Source organism: Mus caroli, chromosome 12, assembly GCF_900094665.2.
Source record: "Mus caroli chromosome 12, CAROLI_EIJ_v1.1, whole genome shotgun sequence".
NCBI lineage: Eukaryota > Metazoa > Chordata > Mammalia > Rodentia > Muridae > Mus > Mus caroli.
The window spans coordinates 67,650,130-67,666,703 of NC_034581.1; the positions used below are offsets into that span (position 1 = coordinate 67,650,130).

Genomic DNA, 16,574 nt, shown 5'->3' on the forward strand with positions numbered 1-16,574 from the left:
TTTTCCTCCCACCGGGGATTGACCCTGAAGACGACGGATTTCACTGTGTGGCTGACTTGGGTGCAGGAGAAGAGCAGGCCTCAGAAGCCCAGTCGCCCTGCTCGCCTCCTCCTCCTCTGGCTCCACAAGCTTTGCCAGCCTAGGCCCCAGCCTTCCCCACCCCTCCCGCGAGCTGGGCTCCGCTTTCCCTCCATTCAACTCCAGGCCGAATTCAATCCGAGAAGGCTCCTTTGAGCTTTTGTGTTTGCTGGGGGAGATGTGGGCGCAGAACGGATCGCGTTACAACTTTCATTTCCTGAAATGTTTGAGGGAACATCCAGGGTTTTTATCCCCACATCAGGCCCGGCCGTGGGCTCGTGTTTCAGGTCTTGTCACTCAGCTGTCACCAAACAAACGAGGCTCTCAGAGCCCAGGAGAGGGAGAGCTACCTGCTATTCATGACCCCTGGAGCAGGTGATCGCTCATGGGAAAAACAGGTAGAATTAATCATAGGGCTGGTCGCTGCTTCCTCTCCTTTTTGGCAGAGCTGGCCACCGTGTGAAACCTATCAGAGATCAAATTAACTCTTTCTTGTCCCCCACGGGAACAGAAAATATTTTTTTTTTCAGAAAACTCAACACATACCCACACCCAATGACAGGATGAGAGTGTGAGGTGACATCTTGCATCCCACCCTACTTGGCAGAGTTTTAGCTTCTAGTGTTCCCTGAGTTTGGGGTAGAATGAGGCACTACCATGACACCTATTAGAAGTCCTACCTGTTAGAAGAAACCAAGGGTATAATTCCTAACCTCCAGCATCTCCCTCCTGTCCACCTGGACACCATTACTTGCTTGTGGTAAAAGGGAAACTTCAAGAGGAGTTCCTAAGAAACTTCCGTTGTTGAGTATTTCTCTGTCCCCCATCCTCCCCTCAGCTCTCAATATGTAGAGTATCCACTCTCAAAATCTCCTCCATCATTTTCTTATTTACCGTTTGAAATTTTCATACATGCATGTGATCAAATCCACCCCACTTACTCGCTCAACTCCTCCCATCTCCCACCACCACACCCTAACTTCAAGTCTATATTTTAAGCCCACGTAGTGCTGTTAGTGTGTGTATCGGTATAGGACCACCCCCTAGAACATGCCAACTATTAGGGGCTACACCCCTAAAGGAAAGCGGCTTTCCCTCCCTCCCATTCATTGTAATTGTGATTTCATTCTTGCTCTAGCTAGACCAAAGCAGAAAGGCCCACATTCTTGTACTCTTTACATACACACACACACACACACACACACACACATATATATATATATATATATTGCTTTAAAATTGTACTATGAATTTTAAATTATATGATTTTATGTTTTGTTATGTCTTTCCTTTTCCTATACCTCTTTCTCTCCCTAGGGGAAAATATTTTTAGACAGGAAAATAGAAACTCATTCAGCTTTGTTGCTTAGATATATTAATATTGGAAGAGGGACAGTTTATGAACTTTAAAACAGATTTTTTTTAAGTAAAAATATGGTAAGGAGCCTGTTATTACCATTCTGTCTGTTAGTTCTTCCACAAAAAGTTTTGTGTGTGTGTGTGTGTGGGAAACCAGGAGATATACTGCATGTAAAATAATCCTCCTGGCCTTTTTTATGAAGATTTTGTCTGTTTACTTTGAAAATAGCCATTGGTTCCAGATTCCCAGAACTGATTTTCTAAGGTTAGTGATTTGTACTTAGAGTTAGAGCCCTGAGCAATATTATTCTTCAATTAAAATTTTCTTTAAAAAAACAAAACAAAAACCCTTGACTTTAGGGGAAGTGTGTCATGTTTATATAGCATCAGCAACGCACAGAAGATATTCACCACACATATCTGAGAGCAGACAAAGGTTCAATTGTTTAAATGTTCTTTTCGCCCCATAGACAGTAAAATGTGCTCACATTCTATCTAGCTCAACCTTTTTTAAAAATGGCTACCTACTTCCACCTTTAAAGCATTCTAAATAACTTCAGCACTAGCCCTGTCTTCCTCATACTAACTTGGCTCACGTCTTAAAGGTACAATTAACTCTGCAAAAAAAAAAAAATATCACAGAGACTGCCATCTCACTGTCAAAATGAGTGTTCTCTAACAACACTGCAAGGTTCTGTTCTCCTCTACTCCATACCAGTCCCTATCACTACCACACACGGGAAGCAGCACAAGCCAAGGGGACCATCAGTCACCACATACAGATGCTTACAGTAACATAATATTTGTATGGGAGCCAACCAAAAATGTCACACTTTGTTGTGTTCTTGGGTGAGACAGGGGTCACAACCCCATTGTCTTCTCCTGGTATTTAAACCACTCGGATGATTCTAGAGTCAAATTGGAAATTTTACCAAAGCAAGATAGAGCCTTTCCTGAGGGCAAAGGGGGGAAAAGTGTGTGCGGAGAAGGTGGGGGAACAATGGAGTTTGTAAAAATACCCAAAAAGTCAGCCTCACAGGTCTGCTGCCTGCAGATCTGTAGGTTATCAAGGACACTGAGATGTATTCTTTATGAATCTCTTGACGTGTCAGTAAAGATGTGGAGTCTGGGACTCTTACTTAAATTCCACATGCACAGCATCTCAAATCCTGAAATCACCACCAATTCCCCACCTCCCCCTCAAAAGTTGTTTCTATTATAAATGAGTCATGGCATTTTAAAAGTCACAATCCTTTTAAACTCCCGAATTAAACGAATTTATATGGCATATTAAGGTAGATTTGGCTGTCAGTCCACCATGTTCCTGTTAGAGTCTACCTGTGTCCACCTCATAAAGTATTTATCTTTTAACTTTGAGGGAAGGGCAGACAGGGGACCAGATAAATGGGGGGGGGATACATTTTTAGAGTGTATTGCACAAAGTAAAGGGACAGAGCAGAATCTCTCTACTTTTCTCTCAATGGCAATCGCTGATGCTAACAATAAGGAAGAAGAAAGAATCTCAGTGTCTTTCAGCCATATTTTATTTAATTACAATTGAGTGGCCACTTCAGGCACACTGAAGTATGTGTAATATATAAAACTAACCCATTCTCCCTTTTCAATAAGACTTGCTGTTGATGTTTGGCTTTTAGTTTTCCTTTCTTTCCTACACTGTTCTGTTTGGTCATGGAGAATATTTTCACTTTCCTATAAAGGAGAATAGTGAGTACTTTTCTAAAAAGCAGTGTCGGGTTGTACTCTACCTGCTGAGAATCTGGGTCTGGGCCATCCATTAACAGGTTAAAAGGAGAAGATCTGAGGCAGGGATTCGAGAGCAGGCAGCTTTCCGGGCCCCCAGCAGTCTCTTTTTCTTTGTTTTTAAACGCTACTGCAGTGTTGTTTCTCGCTGTCTGAAAGGAATACAGCGTCTAAAACCCTGATTGTCATCCTCAGTAGGAGAACAGGTTTCCAATTTCATCAGCTGGAATGAAGTTGTGTGTGTGTGTGTGTGTGTGTGTGTGTGTGTGTGTGTGTGTCTGTGTGCGCAATAAAATGAGACCATTCCCGGACAGTGTTTTGTTTTGTTTCTCTGGAGAAAAGAATAGCCAACATTTCGGACATAATTTTGATAAATTTTTTTGTCCCTGGCTGGTCCACCCGTATTTTTTCTAGCTCATCCCTCTTAAAGACATTTCCAGGTAGAGTTTGTGAACCCAGTCAGAGCAAAGCCTGGAGTGCTCAGAAGTGCCCTCTCTAGTGGGTAAGGTAATCCAGCACACAGGCAAACTAGGAAACGAAGTCCTCCAGTACCCTCAGTGCAGAATGTTCCTGAGACAAAGTGGCCACCAATACTAGCTCCTCTGGCTTTGGACCGCTGGAGGGGGGTGGTCTAGAAGGTTTTAGAGCCTTCTGGGAGAAGGCTTTGGAAAAGGAACACCCCACCTGTGCCTGTCAATACCACCCACTTCTATAAAATCTGGCTAGAATATGTACTTCAACCGCCAGAAACAGGAATGCTGCGCCCCTGGGCTGGTGCCTTTCGGCTGGGATCCAGGACTGAACAAAGGGAAGAGGGAGCTGTCCCTGGGAGCCACCCGACTACACTGTGGAAGCAAAGCTACGACTCTGCCCTAAGAGAAATACTTTGGAAGCCCGGGTACCTCTCCCCACCCGCAGAGATGGCGGCTAACTCCTAATTAGGCCACCTTCCTGATAGGCACTGCTTGGCCAGCGATTGGTAAGGCGTTTAAGTCACAGAGTGGAAGCCAAGGCTCCAGTCTAGTGGGAAGGGCCGCGGGGGAACGGGCGGCGGGGCCGAGGCGGCACGGACCGAGCGGACTGTCCAGGGCGTGGTGTAAAAGCCTGGGAGCGCTGACACTTGCTCTGGGAACCTCTTGCAGCCAGGAAATCTACCCCACTTCAGGGCCGGGTGTCACCCCGCGGTGGAGCGCCCTATGCCACTCACTTGGGCTAGGAACTCATCAGGGAGGTCGAGCCTTGAGTCTGGGAGTTGTCCCGAGACGCCCAAGGGGACAGCTGCATTGTCCGGGCCCAGCCCAAGACCTCCTCTTCTCCCTTGAGGCCAGCCTGGTCTCCTCTGCTCTCCGGGACTTCTCAGGGGTCCACCAAGCCCCTGCGCCTGGAGCTGCCACACGATCCCGGTCCTGAGACAGGTGCGATTCTCTTTGGAAGCCACAGGGAGCAGAGACTGCCCTTGAAGTCTGTGTCCCAGGACTGCTCTTGCCTCCTCAATGCAGAGCGGCACCAACAGCTTCCCGAGCAGGCAGATAACAGACGCTCCCCCAGTTCTCTGCAGCAGAAGCCTCTCGATCCTGGGTCTAGAGTCCTGCCAGTGGGCCCAGCGAAGGACCTTCAGGCCTGGGAGGCCTCTATGAAGGCGGCCTCTGCAAGCAGACGGTGCAGAGCCCGAGGGCCGCTGAGCAGGGGTGCGGTGCATGGCCCTTGGAGCTAGCCCATCAGCGCGGTTCCACTGGGAGCTTCCACCCCATCTCCAGATGAAGACCAGGCTGTCCTTGCCTAGAAGATAGGTTTAATACCTCCTGCTGCCAGTTCCAGTGGTCTTGAAATCCAAGTTCTTGAGTCCCTATTATCTGCTAAACCAAAGACTCAGGAACTGCTGGCCAAACCCCTTGGCCTCCAAATACTTAGGAAACTTCTTTCTCAGCCAGGGGGTCACAGCGAGAAGGAAGCCGGATCCCGGCCACCTTGTATCGAGATTAAAGACATTTTAGAAAACATCACTTGATTTGGTGGGGGTTTTGTTTTGTTTTGTTTTTGTTCCTCTCCCCCCCCCCCCGCTGTGAAGTTTCGTCCTAAAACCGCCTTATTTGTAAGATCCTGCTCATTATTTTTGGCTATCGCTATGAAATCTGTGGAGGAACGAAAAGTGGCTCTAGATTCAGTTAAACTTTGACTCGGAGAAGGCAAATTGGCCCCTCAACAGCTGGTTCTCTCAGTTTTCCTCGAGGGAAAGAAATATGGTTAGCTCCCCACTAATGATCGCTCTAAAAATGATTGCCAAGAAAACTAAGCAATATCCAGCTTTCTCACCTTCCCCCGCGTGTCCTGCTCTTAGCCAGACTGATCGGAGAATGGCGGAGAGGGGCAGACTGCAATTTCTTGTTAGACACATCTGGAATACGCACATTCTGGATCGGGTGCCAGGGATTTTACAAAGAGTTTATGGCTATGACAGAAAACTGTCCTTTTAACGAGTTTACAAGCAGTAATCACGGGGGCTTTTACAGGACCGGCCGTCTTAGCTGCTAGCCAGACCTGCAAACTTTTCCAAGATCCACCAACCAAGCGAGCAGGAAGTGGGCCGGCGCGCCCTGGGAGACAGAACTTCCACGACTCTAAAATTATGCCAAGCGGAGCTGCAAGAGTGGGGGGTAGTCGGAGTAGGAAGCGAGGGCATGTAAGAAATTAAAGTAATTGGCCCTTCCTTATTTTCCAGAGAGATTTCCGCGGTCTCTTTTGAAGCCTGTTAGGGTCACTGAAAGCTATCTTTGTGCCGGGTGTTTGTTTTGGGGAGTGAATGTGAAGAATGTGTGGAGATTCCCTGAGAGAGCCCCTCCTGCAGAGGGTGGCATTTCTCCGTGGCCCAAGACGTGGAGAATAAACACCCTAGTGACTTAAATAAACACCAACTTAATGATCCAAAACACTAACAGGGGAGAATGGGACCCGGAGCTCCCAGACCAAATGATGGTCTCTGTGTGCATATCTGTCCATCACCAAGGGAAAATGGCTTTATAAGTAAAAGTGACTATATTTAAAAGCACAATAACCATTTCTCTTCTGAACTCAAAACAATCCGACAGTCCAAAAAAAAAAAAAAACCAACCAACTCATTATAGGGAGCCTTAATTTCACACACACACACACAGACACACAGACACACACACACACTTTCTCTCTCTCTCTCTCTCTCTCTCTCTCTCTCTCTCTCTCTCCAGGTCAAAAACAATACGGAAAGATAAGAAAGAAATATATTAATATTGACACTTATAGATGAGGAAAAATCAAAATTATGAAACTGTCATGTCAGAAAATAAATAAACTCTCCCTGGGGAACAATATTTTACAACGCACGAGCAAGGCAACCCTGTGATCCTGAGTAGAATTTTAATAAATAATGCCGTTTGTCTCACTCATCTTAAAAGCTAAATACAGAAGATACATCATTTTGCGCCAGGCCAGGCAAAAAGATCCTGGCGCCTTCTTGACTACTGGGATTTTTCTGGGCACTATCTGACCAAAGAGCTTCCGATGACCTGCTCTTTTATTTGTACAATTCAATTCATAATCTTAAATTCTTGTTCGAGTTCCCTTTTTAAAAAAAATAGATAAATCAGGTTTACTGTCACAGTCTTTTCATAAGTTGCTAACCCAAAAGAGCCAAGCTAACATATGAAGGCTGTGGAGAAGAAACAGTGGTAAACAAAACTGCATTTCTAAATAACAAAAAAAAAATAAATACCCAAAGCTAAATTTCTTTTCTCTCATCATATCATTAACCCAGCCACTATTCTCTCTGTTTCAGGTGACAGACTTCAAAAATACCCTCTGCAACTCACAATTACTACTAAGAAAGCAAGAAAACTTGTTTTTAAATAGGCCCGGTGACAGCAATACACAACTCACCTTTCAGAAACAGAATCAAACTCCTGCTGGTCTACTGAGTTTTAATTTAGACTGGTTTAGGTACAATAGAAAGGAGACCTAAAAACACATGCTGTTTTAGTAACAAACACCAGGCTGCCAGATTGGTTGGCACCCCCTTGTAAGTAGGAACTAGGAGTAGTAGCAGAGCCCTCTGCACAGAGGCAGCCTACAGATAGGAGAGTTTCTGAGGAAGAACTGATGACATTTAGGAAAGCGGGTTTTCCCCCTCCCTCGTTGGTACACGTTTAGAGTTTGTCATAAAAATTAAAAAAAAAAAAAAAAAAAAACAAGAAAACAATCACCAAAACCCCTATTAAATTTGACAAAAATAGTTGTATTACTAACATTGCTGCTACCCTAACCGCCTCCCATAGAGAGCATTAAGACATTTAGGCACTTGTTTCCCTTGCTAATACTGCTCTTTTATTTTAATCTACATAAGATTATTTAACACTAAATATGAAAAATGTAAACTTAATCTTCCCATCAAAAAACAGCTGTGATTATAGTTTTCCTATTCGTCTTAAGAAGGCAGCCAGTTCCCCTCACACTGAAAGTTTCTTGTTTTCATTATTTTGATCTCTCTTCATTTCCTTTTCCTCTTCCCTAAACCGTTTCTCCATAAATAAATTAAAAAAATAATTAAAATCCAGTTGATTTGTAATTTCTGTTCATTAAAAGAAGACGAGGAGGAGGAAGAGGTGGAATAAGGGACTACTGTAAAGGATGCCTGGGTTGCCCAGAACCAAGCCTGGCTGGTTTTGTTATTTCCTGACCTTTTAGTGGGAGGGGAAATGCAAGGGTATTAAGAGTTGGAGAGAAGAGGGAGAGGATGCTCAACTGAGACCGCTGTTGGTTGTAATTTTTAAAAAGACAATTGTGAAAGCCTGTGGTTCCTTTCTGCGCAAAGAACCCCAGAAACAAGCTGCAGAATTGTCCCTGGCTTCTATGTACAAGTGTCCCCTAGATTGCTGCGGTTGGTTGCTGCTCCGGCCATCCTTTCAAGGCCCCAGTATCTCCCCACTTAGGATCCCAAGTCCACCAGACTGGAGGTGAGTGGGCCCAGCAGAGAGTCCTGGAGCTGGTGCTGATGGGCTTGCAGACCGTGGCTGGGCTGGGAGGCCGTGAGGCCTGGAAGAGAATAGTTTGAGCTCCTGGCGTGGCCCATATTGCTCTGGAGCAGAAGGACCGAGTTCTGGTCTGGACTTTGGGGAGGTGAGAATTCCTCTTCTGAGCTGGACATGAGCGGCTTGCCCCCTTCCAGAGGAGAGAGTTGATTCTGCTTGTTGGAGGAGGAGTTATTGTTTTCGGTGTTCTCCCTGAGAAATAGAGGACAGCCATATGGTTAAAGAGAAGTTTTGTTTTGTTTTGTTGTTGTTGTTAAAAAGTGTGAGATGAAAGAAGGGGGGCTGGGAGAAGGAAAGGGCCGTTGTGCAATCTGTCACCAACCCAAACGGAGGCGCTCTGCCTCCCACCCAGCCCCAAGAGTCATGGGGGAGGTGAAGAGGCAGCCTAAAGAAATGGGGGTGGGGGGGCTGCTTGGAGATAGTTCCTCACTTTACTGTAGTTCTCACAGTCGGGTGAGCCAAATTTATTTAAAATAAGCCAAAAAGAAAAAAAAAAAGTGTTTTCAGCTTTGTTCAAGCGGCTGTGTTTAAGTACCTATTAACCAGCCCCATAGTTCCAAGTAACTGGAAGCCTTCCGACAAATGGTTGTTGCAATAACGAAATGATCGGGAGACAAACTGCCCAATGCACAAATGCTTGCTCTGACCCAAGTCAATTGCCTGCCTCCATCTGAGGAAACAATTAGATGACCAGTTTCCCTGCCCCTGTCCAGAGGCTGGGGTTCCAGAGACCTAGGACAGGTCATGGGAAGTCGTGCCCAGAGCGGCCCAGTGACCTGAGTAAACACAGGGAGCTTAGCCAGTCTCTCGGATTTCACCCGGGAGTGGGCCCTCGCTTGGCTTCGGGAACTGGCCGTTTTGTAAACTAAAGGGTGCCTGGAACCGAGCAATCCTTGTTTCGTTACTCCTAGTTCATTCCCCAGCCCCTCCTGCTCTCCTCTCTGAGCTGCTCGCCCACAATCCAGAGCCTCCCACCCTTTCTCAGCCGGGCAAACTTCGCTGCCCCGCCCCGGCTGGGCGCCGGCCGACCCCGCACAACGGAGTGTCAGTCCGTCCCCGCACCGGGTCCCCGGGTCCCAGTTCAGGACTGCTCGCTCTTCCTCCTTTCCAGCGCTGGCAGCCACCCGGAGCCTAGCGCTCGCCCGCCTGCACACTCCCTTCCCCGCACGGTCTCTCTCTTCCGGAGAGCCCCTTTCCGCGGAATTTAGGCAGGCTCTGTGGTTTCCCCACCCAGAGGGAATCCTGGAAGCCAGATCTTCGGCCCCCAGGCTACCAGTGAACAAAGGGGAGCACAGCGGGGCTCTGTGCCCAGCTCCCCAACTTTTCCGCCCCGCGCTCCTCCGAACCTCGGCCAGAAGCTCCGCTGCAAACCTCCCAGGCCGAGGAGCCGCCGCCTCTGCGCGAGGAGAGGAGGGGAGAAGGGAGACTTTCTTCCTTTCTTTCTTTTCCTTTCTTTCTTTTCTTTTTTTTAAAGCTTTGCTTCCGTGCTCCCGGGAGGGGGAAGCCAGCGACTGGAGCCCTTCTCCTCGCCCGCAGCGGCGGCGGCGGGGCCAGCGAAAGCAACCCGGCCAAGCACGAGGGAGCGCGGCAGGCGGCAGTCTTCTCCCGGCTTGGGGCCTCTGATAGGACACCCAGCAGCGACACCCCCAGAGTTCCCTTTCCAGGGTATTTCTTTTTACAAGACTCCTCCCTTTGTCCAACTAGCGCGAAATGAAGCAGAACTCTCCTCCATAGACTAGCCGGAGAGAATGAGCAGAGAGCCGGGAGGTACTGGGTGCCGAGCGTTCGACTCAGACCAGCTTCAAGACGGAGCGAAAGGGCGGAGGTTCGAGACCTTCCGCCGTACCGAACCGCTTCCCTCGCGATACCAAGCAATAACCCCGTTTCCTCTGATCTACAAAGTCCCTGGCCATCCCCTCTCTTCGCCGGAGCCAGCCCGGAGGGCATGAAACAAACCCAACGCCGACAATTCCCCACACTTTCCCCCCACCAAAGAAACCCACTTGCGGGTGCTCCACGCAAACGCGACCCAGTCCCTAACAGGCAACCTCAAGAGTTCATGAACTTTCACTGCAGCGTCGCCGAGGCCGGGGTGCCGCCCCACGGACCTCTGCCGGGTGTCGGCGGGTAGGGAGCCGGTGGCGACGCCGGCGGGGGGCAGAAGGGAGCGAAGGGTGAGACTTCCCGGGGTCACCCGAGCCTGGGCAAGCACGCCGCGTACCTTTCCTTGGCCTCGGCGGCCCGGTCTCTTTGCCTCCGGTTCTTAAACCAGTTGCTGACCTGGGTGGTGGTGAGGCCGGTGGCCTCGGCCAGCTCCCGTTTCTCCCTCGGTGAGGGGTAGGGGTTGTGCGCGTACCACTCCCGCAGCACGCCCCGAGACTTCTCCTTAAAGCAGTAGCTGGTCTCCTCGCCGTCCCAGATGGTCCGCGGCAACGGGAATTTTCGGCGCACCCGATATTTGCCCACGGCACCCAGGGGTCGGCCGCGAAGTTTCTCGGCCTCCACGTAGTGCGCTTTCAGCCACAGCTGCTGCAGTTTGGGGTGATTGTGAGGCGAGAACTGGTGGCTCTCCAGTATCTTGTAGAGCTCGCGGAAGTTGCCGCGGTGGAAGGCGACCACCGCCTTGGCCTTGAGCACGCTCTCGTTCTTGTGCAGGTGATCGCAGGCGGGCAGCGACCACAAGAACCTGCCCAGGCGTTCCAGGTTCCCTCCTTGCTGCAGAACTTCGCACACGCACGCCACTTGCTCTTGCGTAAAACCAAACGACGGCAGCATCGACATGGCTGGCGCACGCGGCAGTGAGCAGAGCTGGGAGAGCAGGGGGCGGCTGCCGCGGGGAGGGGGGCGCGGCTGCTCCTAACCCCCTCCCTAGCCTTGGCGCGGGCGAAGAGACAAGTCGGACCTCGGCGGGTGGGAGGCGAAGGAAGACGAAGAGAAGTAGGGGTGAGCTAGACTGGCGTTCTCTGCAGCCTTCTGGGCCTCGCTGGCTCCCGCCTGCCGCCGGGTGGATGCTGCTGGTTGCCGGGGAACTTGGTTTCTGTTCTCCCTGCAGCGGCCTTAAAGCGCGCAGCGTCCCCGACACGCTGATTGGCTGCGAGCGGCGCCTATCCGAAGCTGGCCAGCCTGCGCGCCGCCCGGCCGGGCAGCAAAGCCGCGCCACCCTGCCGCCCCGCGTGGGGAGGGCGAAGCTGCCGAGTGCTGCCTAGGATAAGAAGTGGTGGGAGGAGAAGGACCCGGAGAGGTGGGAAGTGAGGTGGGGTCGGGAGGAGGGAACTAGGGTGCTGAAAAGGGTGGTGACCAAGTCAGGACCTTGCGAAGCGGCGCCCTCTTTGGTGTCACCTAAGGGGAGCCTCACGCAGCACAAATCAATGACTGCAGACGTTCTAATGACCCTCTTCTCCATACTCTTAGCCCTGTCTCTTGCAGTCTTGGCTTTTCCCGGTGAGCTCATATTTAATTACCTTAATGTTAAGATGAATAAATAATGGATTGATGAATAGCTTATGGAATAAGATAAATAATACAAGAGGAGACTAGGGTTCTGTGCTGCAAGCACTCTGGAAGTGGCTTCTTCCAGGTTTGGCTCCTGGAGGTGAAGACAAACCTAGCCCCCCACCCCTACCCCCAACTCCTACACCCTTTCTCTTCCTAACCCCCAACACCTCCCAAAGGGCTCAAGGACTCTGATCTGGGCAACATTCCCCTCATTCTCAAAGTGCCTCTAGAAGAGGGACCAGAAGGGTTGACCCTGGCACTGTAGCATAGAGACACCAGGGCTTCATTTGCAATTTAGAATCTTGCCGTCCATAGACTTCTGGACTCAGTTTCCCCAGTTGTACGGTTGCGTTTTTTCAAAGCAACCCCTGTTACCGATGGATACCGAAAAGCTTTACTTGCCATTAGAAAAAAAAAAATTGGGGAACCTCATGCAAAAGGCGCTGAATGGGGTGTAAATTAAATAAAACTGCGCCCAGCTCCAGTAACTGTCTGGTTGTAACATAATCCTTGGCCTGCTCTGAGAGGGACACTGCCCTCTAAGCTAGAACCACAGTGGCTCCAAGAAGATTAAATAAAGTGTGTGTGTGTGTGTGTGTGTGTGTGTGTGTGTGTGTGTGTTTGCAATGCTGGCCTATTTTGCTGCCAGCCAATGAGATGTGTCCTGCAATTTAAGTTCCATCATCTGCTATTTTGTTTCTGTGGGAAGAATGCTTAGTAAAACTGCACAGACAAATGAAGCTGTAATTATCTTAAGCCTCATTTGCACACCTTGTTCCAAAGCAATTATTAAAAAGATTTCAAAAACAATTAGCCTCTCTAAACAAAGATAATCTATTGTCAGTAGCTAAGTCAGGCAACAGATAAGAACAATGGGTGGAGATAAGGGAAGGTGGAGGGAGAGTGACTTTATGACCATACTTATCTCTGATTAGATAAGTTGAAAACCGAATTTTAAGTACACTTCAAAAATGCTTTTGATTTCGGTGTGCCCTCTTAGGGAGTGGCAGGGAGCAAACACTGGGCTCTTCAAATTAGCTTGTCTCCTTTTCGTGTTTTGATTCCATCAGCCAAAGAACCCTTTGCATTTTGAGATGTAAGTGAGAGAAGGGATTCCCTTTGTATTATTTAGTTGGTTTTTTTTTTAAATGCACCCAGTTCAGTGCACCCTGCTACATGCCTTTCAACACCATAAAGCGTTCCAACCTCGGGGCTGTTTCCCTGGAGAGATTGTAAGTAGCCAGAAAACCTCTTCTCTGATGAGCTCCCACACAAGGCTTTCTGCTTCCTTGAAACTCCGTCTATCCTGAGCAATTAAACCTTGGAAGCAGATGCTGATACATCATTACATTTAGGCTTGGGTTTTTTTTTTTAATATATAAAATTCATTTAATGGTATTTATCATTTCAAAAGAGCTCCTGCCACATGGTTTGCCTGATGACTTACTTTCTAAACTGGAAGCCTGGCACTGCTGAGCCCAAGGCTGTGTGCCTGGTAATTTTCCCTCGCTGTCTTATTTTAGTGCTCATGACGTTTCAGTTGAAGTCTTGGGGAACTGCAGTGTCCTGCCAAGAGGAATGTCTCTGCTTGGAACAGTCCTTATTGACATGGCAGCTGTGTGAGGACCAGAATGGGGACTTATACGGGCTCTCAAAATCAGTACCCTAAAGTCTGGAACAAGTGTGCACAATTAAAATGGGAAGAGGGTTATAAGCACAATCACATCTCTTAAAAGACAAGCTGTGTAAGTTGAGTACAGCGGATAATTTGTAATTAACTGTCTTCGTAGTGAAGGGAGGTATAACTCACAGATAAGTACAGGTATACATTTACAGAGGATAACGGAAGAGCAATAGTATGACCACCATTTCAGGGCATCCTCCAGAGCCCCCTATGTTTCATCTCCGTTCAAAAGGAATCAGGACTGTACCAGACGCTGGTGACAAGTGGGAAGAGGAGTGGCGAGGCTGATATGATAACTAGCAGCGAGGTAAATGAGAATATGTTTTCCTCAGGGGGGTGGGTGGGGAAGGGGTTGGACATACCAGTATTCCCCTGCCCCTCCCCCTTCTTCCATTTAATCCAATAGATCGCTTAACTAAAAAGGAGAAGTGCTGTGTGCTTTGTACCAAGGACCCTCTCTGCTATTTGGATCCCTCGGTTAAGGGAACCAATTGTTATAAATGATAATTATTGGCTTGGATATATAAGGTTTCCCAAAATGGAACCTTTCACTGAAAACCACTAAAAGAGGTAAAATGACATGAATTTACAAACCACATAAACCAAATGCTCCATTTTAAATCGCTCACAGAAAGGTTTGAGTTGTTCTGTAATATAAAACCTTTGCTGTCAATGCAAATCGCATGAAAAGCAAAGATGCGTCAGGAAGTTAAAGGAAACTCAACAACTCTAGTCCACTCCTGCTTAGTAGGCTGAAGCCGGGTGAGATGCTCTTGAAGTCGGGTATCAGCACTGGATGCCTTTGCCATGCAGGTAATGAATGGCAGGTACACTTAAGCAGTGGACCAAAAGGCCAGAAAGAAAACATAGGCTGACATAGGCCTTGGATCAAAACCCTGGATCTGGAACCTACTTGCTTTTTTCCTGGCTTGAAGCAAGATGCCTTGAGGCTCCCAGTCGGGTTTCTTTGAGTTCATTTACCATCAAGAAAGACTTGGAGCTCCTACCCTACGTTCAGATTTGGAAGTCAAGGGTATCTTCAATAAACTAGTGTCGTCTTTCTGCGGCAGTATGGAGACTCAGATCCGAGCGGAGGCAACATTATTCATCTTTTCCCTCTGCTTTGGCAGAAGCCGCTCATCCCCACGGTCCTTGGGAACCCGGTTTAGATCCTAAGCGACAGTACGGGAGCTGCTGCCCACCTGCCCTGGTCAGAACGCCATTGCCTACGAGGGCTGAATAGGCCGAGGGATCAGGAAGGGAGATTTGCGGACCCAGAGAGGAGAAACTCAAAACCAGTCCATTAGTAAATGAGTTTTGTGTTGTCAAGGTTCTTTCCCATCCACTTGCTGTTCTGAAAAATAGATCACGTTTCGTTATCTTTAGTGGGAATCTGCAACGCGACACCGGATCCGCGCGTCCCCTGCCTCCCCCCTCCCTCCCACCCATCCTCTTTGCCTCGTTCTGCCTCACTGAGGGGAGCCGTCCGGCCTCCTCGGCTTATTTCTGAACAATGAGGATTTGTCTGTAGTCCTAATGTATTTATGTATGGGAATAGGGGGTGGTAGTGGCTTTCTCCTGGATGCGGGGAAGCTTGAGGATAGAGGCTCCCGCTTCCGTGGTGCTAGGCTGGCCCAGGACGGCCAGTAGACTGCCGCCCCCTCCCACACCTGGACAAACAGAACCAGCTGCAGTCCCACGACTAAAACCCTGTACTCTGTCCACGCGTGCAACCCCGAAAATGCCATCTCAATCTCCTCACTGTCCCGAGAAACATAGAGAGGCAGATAAAACAGGACACCACCAAACACACGCATCCTAGTTCTGGTCTCCACCAATCTGAGCTCCCTATCCCGTCCCCTCCTCTCCTTATACTGAAAACTCCCAGAGAGGGAAAAGCAGGGGTGCTGGGCCCCTGCCTTTGGAAGGTATTGAGGTGTGCCTCGGTCTCATTTTCTGTACTATACTCAAAAGTGACTTATAGTGTCAGCACCTGAGCTGTCGCTCCTTTGTCCCTTTGGTATCCACCTCTTCCTTTCTTCCAGCTCCCTTCCTTTCTTCTCCTTCCCCACCTCCCCGCCCCGCTTCGCTTATTTTATTTCAGCTGCACACGCACACGGAGGAGGCTCAGCCCAGGGACACCAATGGTCACGCCTGAACCAGAAGATCCCATTCAGCATGAGGTGGCCATCACCTTTCTGGGAAGTGAGGTGTCACAATCAGTCCTGAAGCCTGTAAAACACATGGTCCATTTCTCCTTAAACATTACGTCGGAGAGCAAGTTTACAAAAGGAAAACTCCCCGAGAGTCCTTATCTTCCATTGGATTTTCAGTCAACTTTTCCTCCCTCTCTCCCAACTAATGTACATCCTGAGTATCACGTCTGTCTAAGCTAGAAGAATTTCCTTTCGGGAGGTGAAAGCCTGCAGCTCCTCCTGTTCAGAGGAAAGTGCCAGTGATGCTAATTCGGGGTGACACTAAATAAACAGTTAGGGTGGACTGGAAAGATGGAGTTAATTATCCAGTGAGCTGCGTTTCAGCCCAGACCATCAGGGGCTGATTTGTTTTGGCTCATACTCCAACAAAGGAGACAACCCGCTTTCTTCTGCACATCTCTTTGGGATCCTGGTCATTCATATCTTGAACAAACAAAACAAAACCCACTATCCGGGTACCACCGCTTGAACTCTCTTTATTAAACTTATACAGACTGCAAAAAAAAATGTATATAGAGAAAATGCAAACATATTCCTAAGAGAAAACAATCAGGATGGTTAGGGAACCCCCAAATTTTTTTAAAGTTTCAGTTGTAAGGAAGTAGTCAGTGTGTACCCTTCCCCATCTCTTTGCTTGTTTCTTTATAATCAATTTATAAATCTACATGTTTGTTTAAAAAAAAAACTAAAATGTTAGTCTGCCTTTTGTCATGCTCTCTCTCTCAAAAATCAGACTTCGTGAAATTTTAGATGCAATTAGATTTATTGTTTGCGTGATTCCTTGACTATCCGGTTTCCTCAGGTAAGCCTGTACTTATATATAAATCCTAGTAACTTAAAACGTCTCCCTCCCCAGTTTATCCCCCCCACTCTCTCTCTCTCTCTCTCTCTCTCTCTCTCTCTCTCTCTCTCTCTCTCTCTCTC

At 48.3% G+C, this 16,574-nt stretch overlaps 1 protein-coding gene across 1 annotated transcript; it reads right to left on the reverse strand.

Annotated features, from left to right (window-relative positions):
* Positions 1-7,128: 7,128 nt before the first annotated feature.
* Six1 (SIX homeobox 1) lies at positions 7,129-11,294 on the reverse strand. Its single transcript, XM_021179484.1, has 2 exons — positions 10,477-11,294; positions 7,129-8,447 (listed from the first exon to the last, which is right to left on the reverse strand). Exons 1-2 carry the CDS (start codon positions 11,034-11,036, stop codon positions 8,153-8,155), a joined length of 855 nt encoding a protein of 284 aa, XP_021035143.1. The 5' UTR covers positions 11,037-11,294; the 3' UTR covers positions 7,129-8,152.
* Between the last annotated feature and the right edge of the window lie 5,280 nt (positions 11,295-16,574).